The sequence below is a fragment of the Sinohyriopsis cumingii genome, chromosome 13 (genome assembly GCF_028554795.1).
Source record: "Sinohyriopsis cumingii isolate HCF-2022 chromosome 13, ASM2855479v2, whole genome shotgun sequence".
NCBI classification, from domain to species: Eukaryota; Metazoa; Mollusca; class Bivalvia; order Unionida; family Unionidae; genus Sinohyriopsis; species Sinohyriopsis cumingii.
The window spans coordinates 2,238,035-2,250,937 of record NC_142973.1 but is presented as its reverse complement, the minus strand read 5'-3'; the positions used below and the strand labels follow the sequence as shown (position 1 = coordinate 2,250,937).

Genomic DNA, 12,903 nt, shown 5'->3' with positions numbered 1-12,903 from the left:
TTGAAAGTACTACACTGAAACCACACTGTAACATCATTCTGGGAAACCATACAAATGTACCATGTCAAAGATGAAGTTTGAAAGTACTACACTGAAACCACACTGTAACATCATTCTGGGAAGCCATACAAATGTACCATGTCAAAGATGAAGTTTGAAAGTACTACACTGAAACTACACTGTAACATCATTCTGGGAAGCCATACAAATGTACCATGTCAAAGATGAAGTTTGAAAGTACTACACTGAAACCACACTGTAACATCATTCTGGGAAGCCATACAAATGTACCATGTCAAAGATGAAGTTTGAAAGTACTACACTGAAACCACACTGTAACATCATTCTGGGAAGCCATACAAATGTACCATGTCAAAGATGAAGTTTTAAAGTACTACACTGAAACCACACTGTAACATCATTCTGGGAAGCCATACAAATGTACCATGTCAAAGATGAAGTTTGAAAGTACTACACTGAAACCACACTGCAACATCATTCTGGGAAGCCATACAAATGTACCATGTCAAAGATGAAGTCCGAAAGTACTACACTGAAACCACACTGTAACATCATTCTGGGAAGCCATACAAATGTACCATGTCAAAGATGAAGTTTGAAAGTACTACACTGAAACCACACTGTAACATCATTCTGGGAAGCCATTAAAATGTACTACATCAAGGGTGGTCTTCTTATCCTGAGAACAATTCAATATCAGAACTGTTAGTTTAATAAATCAGCCACTAACATAACATGCAAGGTATAGAAGCTGACTTTTGGACTACAAAAAACTATTCATCCCAATAATGGGAACTATAACCACGTTGGTGTTAAATGTGAGACCATGTTATATGTACATGGGATATTCAAAAAGTTCTGATTAGTGTACTTTGCCACAAAGTTCTTTATTAGTGAACAGTATGTCAGTGAATACACAACTAAAGATCCAAACAGATACCCACCCATTAGTAATAATCCAGGTAATAAAATGAACTGGGTATGCATAAAAAAGTATTCCATGTTCAGATCGAGACACAGAATAACGATTACAGTTTGCGGCTCGTGTTGTGTGCGCATTTAATCATCATCACAGGGCCTTGTATGGTTGCTTAGAATTTACTTGTCGTACATGTCCTTTCTCGCATGATCTAATTAAGAATCAATGCTGATATTTAAAGCTGCACCATCCTAACTTCTTGTGCAATTTTTCTCACAAATTAAACATGTTTGTTTTGAGAGCCTAACTAGGTCAATATCTTTCACAGAAAGCTACAGTACCATATATACTCGTGTATAAGCCCATTTGAGTATTAGAAAAACCCCAAACTGAACAGGTAAAACTGCTTTAACCCTTTACCTCATTGAGCCAATTTACCCAGTGCAGTGCACTATAAATAGAACACCTGTTACCTATTCGACTCCATATGCATAGGCCTGCCTGTTAACCGTTAAGCAACACAGTGTGTTTTTTTATGTTTAACAGCAATTTTAACCATTTTACATTTTTGGTACACATCTATTATGTATGGAAAAATTTAAGAGTAAAGTCCAATTGTTATAGCTGTGTAATTATTTTTCACGGAAATTTGTTTTATGTGCTTTAAAATCTTGAGAGAACTTGTTCACCGTCAAGTCAGTGAATCCGTGTGACCAACTGTAGCTGCCATTTCTCATACTCGAAATTTACAAGTTTTTGTCTGTGTCTACATCACTAAGTCATCTGAATTTGATAAATTATAAAAACTAATTGCCGTCTACATCAATATCAGAGCCTTTACCTAAGCTATTGACGCTTTCATAGTTGTGATTCTAATCATGAAAACTTTGTAAGTACTGAATGAAATCTGTGAACTCCATTTTGGAGAGTGGAGAATATGACCCAGTTACTTTAAATAGCAGATTTCGACCAGAGCATAAACAGTGACCACATGATCTGATGTAATGGTCATTCGCAGAAATGACTGTAGTACCTAGTAGGGGTTTTTCCTTGAAGGTGGCGCTACAAAAACCCACTTAAAACGCCTGATGTTTACAAAGGTGCTTCCATGCGAAAGGAGTAGAGGCGTCAAAAGGCGCTTCCATGCAAACGGAGTAGAGGCGTCCAAAGGCGCTTGCATGAGGTAAAGGGTTAATGTGCATGACCCGCATATAAACCAATCTACAACTCTGAGTCATCTCAAGATAAGTTCTAAATGCATTTATTTAGGAAAAGTTATATTTTAAAAAAAAATACATGTATACTTAAGTCTGTGGCCCTGGAGCAAGTATTAGTTGTTCAAGTCTGGGCCACTGTTCACATGTTTGTTTACTGGAATCTTTTTTTATTTTATTAGAGGGAAACCCAAGACAGATATTTTTGTCATGGCAAAGGCGACACAAAAACTTGGTTACCATAACATGTACTTCTTATATCATGTTAGGAAAAAAATGAACGACATGGACAACTGTACAGAATGAAATATTTAAATACAAGAGACATCTTTGTTATTTAATAGCATTGAAAAAATAATCTAATACAATTTGACCATGTGTGTAAATATTTTAATTTTTGCATTAAGTTTACATGAAACAGTTCCAAGAAAACATACAGGTTTCTCATGGATTCATTCTATTTTGATACTACATATGTTGCGCACCAGTCTAAATTGAAAATAAATGGTGCTAGATATCACAAAAAAAGGGGCTGTATCTACGAGACTGTTGGATGTTACATGACTTAAAAATGTTAGGGGAGGGATTTTATTAAACTTAAAAATATGTTGCACAAGACTGTCATCAATGGATGTACCATGGCAGGTCAAGGATACTACAAAAGTCATCTTTTGTGGACTTTACGACTAATCGCAAAAGTTACTGTAGATATGTAGACTAGTTAAAGTGAGTATTATGCATTAATAATTTATCAATTTCTTTTGTGTCTGTACTCTTGTAATAACAAGGATTTAGCTGATTTGTGACAAAAAATTTAACTGCAGATCCAGGTAAGTAGCAAAATTAAACTTATGTTAAATAAAATAAATATGTACATTTTTCATATACTTTTCTGTAATTATGGCAGGTAATATATAGACTGCTCTTTTTATGCTCCGAATTTGTGTTTTGCCACTTATATAAGTAATAAATTATGCTAATACCTCTCTTGGGGGGTGGTGTGAGTGAACCTACAACAATGCAGTTCAGGTACACATTTAATGCAATTTCCCTTTGATTGGCTACCCGGGTAACTGATCGTTCAACCGACAGGTACCCAGTAGAAATTTCCCAAAATTTTGACATCTCTACCCTCAACATTTTCCCCATGCAATGCTAAAGACTCTTGCAGTCTGATTATGCACTTATTAAATGCCATTTTTGTATCCACTTTTTTTCTTCTTTCATACCCTGGTAAATTGAACTTCCAACTGCAAGGTGACTGTCTAAATAATTGTTCCTTAAGCAAACCTTTGATAACAAGATCCAGCCAAGAATCACATGGAGCTAAGTCAGGGCTCTATGGAAGCTGTGGCAAAGTTTGGATGCTGTGCTTCTTCAGAAAGTCTGTAATGATGGCAGATTTGTGTACTGGTGCATCGTCAAAGAAGGATCCTTCAGTTGCTGGTGTGCAGACAGGTGGTTCAAGAGTGTTCTACAACTTTTGGCAACACTTCTAAGCATAAACGTCAGTGATACTAGCTGAATCAGACACAGGTACCTGGATGATAAGGTCTTTTGCAAAGAAAAATAATGTGTCTGACAATCATCCATCATCAAGCAATTTGTGATCTTTGATAGTTTTTTCCAATAAAAACTACACTGTTTTCTCTAGAGTCAGGTAAAAAAAGTTCATATTTTATCACCATCTCATTTAAAATGTTTCTGGTCACTCTTTTCACACATGAGGAGCAGCTGCTTGGCTATTTCCCACCCATGACCATTTTTGATCGGCCATCAACAAATACAGAATCCATACTGCACAATCCTTAGTGAGCTTCAATTGATTCTTCAATATATTATAAACAGCTTGCAAATTAATGCCCTTGATAACAGAAACATACTCCACAATGTATCAAACATCTTCATCAATTGCCTCCTTCACAGTATCCACATCCCATTCACCAATTGCAGCCAATGTTGTTTTAGAATGTGGGTTATCTTCCATAGATTTGTGATCATTAAAATGCCGAAATCACTTTGAATTTGTAGGATATTACTACAGATAACATCCATAAAGTTCATTCAAATCAGCTATGATATCAGTCAGAGAATACAATAGGAGTGGCTTGATTTTACTGTATGCTCTTTGCTCAGTAGCAGAATTGTTTTCCCACATTGTAGGTCACTGTCATTAGCCCATATTATATTACACACCAATATCTTCGGGAATCTGGCATTTGTACAGGTAACTCCAGATAATTTTATAGAATGTTATTTTGTCAATCAATCACAACTAAATTTAGTGAAAGTTTCAAAGAAACAAGAACAATGAAAACATGATATTCAGAACTTTTCAAATACTACTATGTTGAGCTGATTTACTATGTGGAACCACTGTACTTTCATGTTAGATTTTTTTTAGGTCACCTTTTATAACAGTTTTCTTAATATAGAAGGGTCTTAAAGGTGAGAACCAATGTAGGACTTAAAATAACCAATACCTCCTTCTGAAAATTTAATTACTGCATTCATATGAGTGATAAACAAATACACTATGCAACTATGCATGCATTATTTGATAAAAACCAAAGAAAAACTCAAGTCTATTGTATATAAGATTTGACTTAATGTACTACAGATGTATTCATACCACTATAAGAAAAATGTTATGAAGAGTTTTTTCAGGTCTGACGGCACCAATAATTCCAATGATGCCAAAAAGAACTATGAATGCCCCAGCAGCAATGACAATGTACACAAGGATGGCATATTTCTCTAGCTCCTCACTGGCTGCAACATATTGGTTGATCCAGAAGTCAAACCGGAACCATATGGCCACACCTAGCATACCACCGCCCAGCAACTGAAAAGAAAAAGAGAAAATGTTTTTCAAGTGTTGAAATGAACATTTACCATTTGCTCTTCCTTACTGGTTAGATTATTGAACAGACTTGATTATGCAGGAATAAATAACTTCATTATCCAATAGTCCTGGACAAGTTGAAAATTTTCTATTTAAGTAAAACTTCCTGTCACTTACCATATAAAGGAAATCCCAGAAGTGTATAATATTTCAAGAAGAAAAAAATTCTGGGCAAGTACCATGAGAAGTCATATCTAGGCTAACACTGTCAAACAGAACCTGGAGTTTGAGAACTATCTAGACTTCAACCTTTTTGTTTTGTTCTAAGTACACTTAATTTCCTATCTAAAGGGAAATGTATAGAATGAATAACAGAGGTCTGAGGATAGAGCCGTGTGGTAGTCAACAATTAATATTTTACTTTCAGAAAGATGACCATTTAGAGATAAATTTTTCACTCTATCAGTTAAGTAGGAAGTAAACCAGTTAAGGGAGATTTCATTACATGGATAGATTTTCAGTTTTTCAAGCAAGTTTTATGGTCTACAAGAGGAACAGCTTTATGAAAACCAACCAAAATAATGCAAACCACTTCTCCATTAGCTAATGTTTGTGGCCACTTATCAATCATAGATATGTCTTCAGTTTTGTACAAGTGAGTTTGTCCAAAGCTAGACTGATTATCATAAGACTAAAAGTTTATAAAAGAATCATGTACATGTTTTTCGAGTAATTTGGAAAGACATGGAAGGATAGAGATGGGTCTAGTTATTCACATCATCTTTAGTTGCAGCTTTATGCAGTGAGGTTATCTTGGTAGTGTATTAGGCCTAATTTGGTGATTGCAAATAAAAACTATAATCTACTATAGCAGGTGAAGATGCCTTTAGTAGTCTTATGTATATTTAATATGCATTGTTTGTTATTATTATTTTTTAAATAATTTTCATTTATTTCAGTATTAGCTACTGTGATGTAACAATGTGTGTTGCACTTAACCTTGTCCAAGATCAAGTTTATTTTCTACTTGACCTGAATAATTGATTTTATTTTATCCTGTAAACAACTAATACATGTCTAAAATATTCTCTATGTATTTGGGTTTAATATCAGGATCATTATTGATAGAAGGAAACAAGTTTATTTGGGTATGGGTTTAGGTTATTTAAAATCTACAATTTACCTGGCATACCTGACATAGTACAGGTTATATATTATAACTTTAGTAAGAGACTTTCTAATAATAACTAACATTTTATTTAGCAAACATTAAGAAGTTTCTAGGTGGTTATTTTCCATTAGGTATAAGATTTTTTTAAAGAAATGCTAATTGTAACATGAGATCAAGTAGAGGACTAAATAATTTTGTCACTGAAAAGATTATTCATTTGGGATTTTATTACTTCAAGTTATTTAATTCACTGATTTTTTTCCTCTGGAAATACACCATGCTCATCAAAAAATATTCCTGGACAGAGACATTTACTGGAATTTATAGTTAACGCAAACCTGGAATTACATTGCTGTATATCAACAAAAGACTGCTCGTACAACAACATGATACAAGCTGCCACAGGCACATCAACACCTTCAGCAATGGCTTTAATTTTGATTTCTACTAAAATTTATTCAGAACTTTTATTATTAGGACTTGTGTTTGCAATTCTATGATTATTTTGGGATTTAATTTGCAATACCAGTTCTTTTTTTTTTATTTTCATGTATTCTAGGTAAATAAATTATTTGTTGAATTTTACAAAGCTTTATGCTTTTCACTCTTTTCTGTTACTTTTTTAAAGAGCAAAGACTAATAACAGTAGCCTTGGTCCAATCATATCTAGTCCTTTGGCTTTACAATCATTCATTTTTGTAATATACTTCAACATAAATACAGGACTCGTTTCTGGAATTTTAAACTTTATATTACTGAGTTTTTTCTGAACAAATCAGTCTACTAATAATTTCTAGCTGACTGGAAAATTGAAAATGCAGTTGGGAAATCTGAGCTTGCCCCAACAAAATATCCCAATATGAATTGAAAAAAAAATAAGGATAAATATGGGATATTTTAAGGAAATCACATTATAATTATTTTAACTTTTGTTTTTGTTTTATCTTTGTTGGCACTTTAAATAATACATTTAGATAGATATGTAAATGAGAAAGTGTTAGAAAGCAGATAAAGCTGGAACAACAAAAAATTCCCAACAGCTGGCCCTTGCCATTGGCAAGCTGATGTTCATAAAATTGATACATCTCTGCATTCGAGAAGATTGGAGGAAATCTCATATTCTTGAAGTTTTTCAGCAATCTGAACCGAAAAGTGATTTAAAATATTTCAGATGTCACTTGGATTATCAGTATAAATCCCCTATTGACATACGGAGAAAATTTCTGTTTTACTCTGACAGTTCCCTGCACCAAAACTCAGTAAAGACCTGCCAAATAGCATTACGGTTATTTCAATTTTCATCCACCATATTTTTTAGAGTGTGCTCATTTGGCTTGACTTATCATTTATTAATATTATTCGTCTTAATTTTTTTTAAATTCAACTTGATTTCCTACAAATTTAAGATTTTACTGCCTTTAAGTGCAAAGAAAACTGAAAATTGGCCAATTAAACCAATCATAGGAACCCTAATTGACAGAGCATTTTCTTGTGTACTGGTATAAATATGGTGCATATGAGTTTTGTTTTCTTTTTTCTCATCATTCTTTCTTCCTTCTTCACTGCTGATGTTCAAGTTTTCAATCCCATGCCTTGGTTTGAGTAACCCATACATTCTAATACTCTGAGGACAGAAAATATGTATTGTTCATAGCTGTCAAGTTGACCCTCACATGTACACTTGCTTTCATTCTCAGTGTCCATATCAGGTTATTTACAATGTACATTTATATTTTGTTGAACCAAAGTCTGTTCAACTTTAAATAATTAAAATAATGCAATGAACCCAAACAAGAACCAAAATAATTATACAATGAACACTGCATGTTACCATCTTAATATGTAAAAGTGTTTTGTTTTCCTATATACACCACCAGTTTTACACTACTTCATCTAAGACAAGAGAGTCTTCCAAAAATTAAATGCATCAAACACATCTGATCTACCATATATACACGTACTCACACATGTCAGATCCAAATGTATAGATGCACCAGATGATCTGGGTCCATGCAGTCTGTTTGGAATAATCAGTTGAACAAACAATACAGACCCTAATCTGGGACACAATGCGATGGCAAATCAGTGTCTATGTTGTTGCACCAAACTTATAAGTGAGTACATGTATATACATTAAATGGTATGATACTATTTTAGAAGAGGAAAAAGCTAGAGAAGAAGCCAGTGCATTCCAAATTCTTATGGTTGAATTTCTGGAAGAAATGCAGGCTTATAAATATAAGCATATTGTACAAGTAACTGAATCCATTAGCTTTGCCTATGGAGCTTTTTTTGTTCCACTGATCAATGACTGAAAAGTAAATACATACAAGCAATACTAATACTGTAAGGTAACCATAGCAACCCAGCTAAATAATATAACTGGTAACAATGAGCAATGCATGAAGCCAAAGCAGCAAAGCTAATACAGTTAAATGGTACTAGCAGCCATCATGGATTCTGACAGTTGTCCCCATTTATGCAATCTTATCAACTACATGAATGAAGATTATTTGTCTTTATTTAAAAGCTGCATGGCAAACAAGTTAAAAATATTATCTGTACATTTAGCAACAGTAGAAGAAGACAATTTCTGAGAAAGCAATCAGCTTTAAAAAAAGGAATGGTAACTCATGAATGCACAATAAATCATTTCAACTTTAAATTTTGGCTTTCACATTCATTAAAAAGAATTCCGTTCAAATATTTGAGGCCTATGACTGAAACAACTTTAAACGCCAGAGTTAACTCTTACTTTATGTTTTCTTTTCAAACCAATTAAAAGTCTAACCTGATATTATATACAGTACCGGTGACTGAATCAGCAGACTTTACGTCTACTAATAATTTCTAGCCGACTGGAAAATTGAAAATGCAGTTGGGAAATATGAGCTTGCCCCAACAAAATATCCCAATATGAATTGAAAAAAAATAAGGATAAATATGGGATATTTTAAGGAAATCACATTATAATTATTTTAACTTTTGTTTTTGTTTTATCTTTGTTGGCACTTTAAAAAATACATTTAGATAGATATGTAAATGAGAAAGTGTTAGAAAGCAGATAAAGCTGGAACAACAAAAAATTCCCATCAGCTGGCCCTTGCCATTGGCAAGCTGATGTTCATAAAATTGATACATCCCTGCATTCGAGCTTGACACATTATCAAGTTTCAGTTTCCAAGATAAGACAGCAGAGTCATATCATCAACTACATCAACAATAATGCAATCTTATCATCAACTACATCAACAATAATGCAATCTTATCATCAACTACATCAACAATAATGCAATCTTATCATTAACTACATCAACAATAATGCAATCTTATCATCAACTACATCAACAATAATGCAATCTTATCATCAACTACATCAACAATAATGCAATCTTATCATCAACTACATCAATAATAATGCAATCTTATCATTAACTACATCAACAATAATGCAATCTTATCATCAACTACATCAACAATAATGCAATCTTATCATCAACTACATCAACAATAATGCAATCTTATCATTAACTACATCAACAATAATGCAATCTTATCATTAACTACATCAACAATAATGCAATCTTATCATCAACTACATCAACAATAATGCAATCTTATCATCAACTACATCAATAATAATGCAATCTTATCATTAATTACATCAACAATAATGCAATCTTATCATCAACTACATCAACAATAATGCAATCATTAACTACATCAACAATAATGCAATCTTATCATTAACTACATCAACAATAATGCAATCTTATCATCAACTACATCAACAATAATGCAATCTTATCATCAACTACATCAATAATAATACAATCTTATCATTAATTACATCAACAATAATGCAATCTTATCATCAACTACATCAACAATAATGCAGTCTAGGTTGTTTGTGATGATTTATTTATATTCACAAATAAGGATTTGCGAACACTTATTTTATCCATTACTTAAACAATTATCATCTCGTCACCTTGAAATTAGCAATATGCATCAAGATATTTGACAAGCCAATTTATGAGATTGAAAATACTTATTTTTATCTATTTAATTGTTTGCTTAGCAGTAAGTATGTATTGGTCTCCTATAATTACATGTAACCCCTCAACAAAACAACAGATTACAAACATCACTTGTGGCTGCTACTTTTAGGTACATTGATCATGCTTTAAACAAAATCCTCCATGTGGATAATCATTTAGAAATGATTGTCTTTTATTTCCAAACACACCTGTCCAAGAAATATCACAAGTTATATTATTACCAATTAATGCCCACTCACTTTAAGATCTGTGACATCAATTAAAAAAAGTCTCTGACATGGCGATTGTTTAGAATCAGCAAGCCCACAACTATCAGTGACTATATTAGTACATAAAAGATAGCGAATCCTGGATAGGTACAGATATTATGATTAAACTGAAACCAGTAAGTTAAATATAAATATTTATTCCTTATATGTTAATTTGCTTTTATCATAAATATTCACATTATCACATCTACCAATAAAATGAGAGACAATGACACTGACTACAAGCATGAAATGACACACAATAAACGAAAGAAACTGTTGCCAGTTACGTAATAAAAGAATGTGGTACATATAATGTACTGTGGCAAGATCACAGGGTATAAAACTTGCAGAACATAAAGCATTCCAATGAAACATGATCCCTCTTTCTTAATTTTGTTAACTTTCATGTATGTAAGAATTTGAGCTAACCTGAGTAGAATTTGAGCTTGTCCCAGGAGTCCGCAAATTGATTTGTAAATGAGCTCTTTATAATGCTGAAAGGTGACCAATTATATAAATGAGGGAACCATACAGTAAGGGAAGGGATGCTCCAACAATGACATGTCATAATAACACAAACCAATGTGTTATCATTGGTTTTAATTATCAAGAACAAAAATTAAGAGAAATACTTTTACAGCCAGTAATAAAACAAAATTCAAACAATTTAATCGGGTCCATTTCCATACCATGTCATAAGAGGCATAATAAGGAACCAAAAAATGATGTTATAAGGGCCTGAATATTCAATTTTAAAAGTGGGGCTGTTGCCTTATGATTTTTTAGAAGAAAAAAAACCACCACATTCTAGCTCTCAAATACATGTAGCTTGTTCATGCTTTGGTTTTGAACCAAAATAACCTTTTATTGTTGTTAAAGAAAAAAAAATCATCTTGAGGAAAATACAAAAATTGTCACTCAAAATAAAAACACACACCCCACCCCATGAACTAGTTTGATCTTTAATTTGACATGTATGTTTATGCTGATATTGATTGTCCAACTTAACTATACATGTCTCAACAGTTGTTTGCATACATGCTGTACACATAATACATACATGTACACTGAAATATAGCGGTACTGCTGATTCATTCAACAATCTGCAAAATATGCCAGAGAGAGCTGAACCAGACATTAAATTTTCAAGCTGCAACTTGTGCAAGTACATTGAGCTTATACTGTTCCTGTTTATCAGTTATGTGTACATGTGGTTATGACAATCAATCTAATTTCCAGCATCCATTCACCCTATCATAACCTTTCTGACTGTTAAATAGTTTTTTATGGTTGACAGATTTGTAAAAATACATGTAACATAATGAATTAAAAGAAAAAACACACAATGAAACCTATATTAAGATGTACCATTTATGTAATTGAGGCCTTATCTAGTATGCAAAGCTTTTAACAAAGGGCTCTACACAGAAACAAGGTCATGGAGTAATTGTTTTGCAGATACAGCTGTACCATTAGAGTAAAAGACAGCACAAGGAAGCTGCTTCCACTATCCCCAATATCCTGTGCATCCTGTAAACTCTTATAACTATTGTATTCTTACACCATCCCATTTGTTTGTACTCCACTACCGATTTTAAAAACAGGGCATCAGATATATATTAAAAAATATGCAAAACTTCATCATTTCAGTCACTAATTTATAAGTTCTACCCTGACTGTCACCTTGATGTCCCAAATACTGTCAACTTGTTGGCGTTTTGAATCAAATTTCCTTAGCAACACAGTTGCTATATTTCCTTGGGCCTGTCTGTTTTTAAGCAACAGATGTGATGTAGTCCACTGTCATTGAAAATCTCAACAATTCTGTAAATTTTGAATTGACATCCCTTTGAGGATTTTCTCATTCACATCCTTTACCTCAAACAATAAATATCAGCAACAACAACATTAAACTCACACAATCAGTACGAAACCAAGGTGTTACTCTGGACAGTACTCTCACATTGCACCAACATGTCATGAACATATGCAAGGCTGCATATCTTGAGCTGAGACGCATCAGCTATATTCACAAATATCTTTCAGCTGATGCCACTAAAACACTTGTGTGTTCATTAGTACTTTCAAGACTGGACTATTGTAACTCAGTTCTGTCTGGTTCATCTCAATATCTACTCCAGAAACTTCAAAAAGTTCAAAACACAGCTGCTCGGATCATACTTAGAGTACCACGATCAGAGCACACCTCCCCGCTGCTCTGTACCCTACACTGGCTATCCATTCGATCCAGAATCAAATACAAGATTTGTTCTCTGTGCTATGTTTCATTGACGGACTCTAGTCCAACATACATATCCGACCTCACCCATGTGTACACACCAGCAAGATACTTACGCTCTTCTTCTGACAATCGTATACTCATTATTCCCACTATGAAAACAAAGTTATATGGACAGCGAT

The 12,903-nt window shown here is 33.3% G+C and overlaps 1 protein-coding gene across 1 annotated transcript in view; it reads right to left on the bottom strand.

Annotated features, from left to right (window-relative positions):
- Positions 1–12,903, bottom strand: part of LOC149784846 (tetraspanin-7-like) — a 45,393-nt gene that overhangs the window by 18,556 nt on the left and 13,934 nt on the right. The window contains exon 2 of the mRNA XM_089978412.1: positions 4,787–4,999. Within this exon, the coding sequence (XP_089834538.1) occupies positions 4,787–4,999 (213 nt within the window). The remainder of the gene's footprint in view (positions 1–4,786; positions 5,000–12,903) is intronic.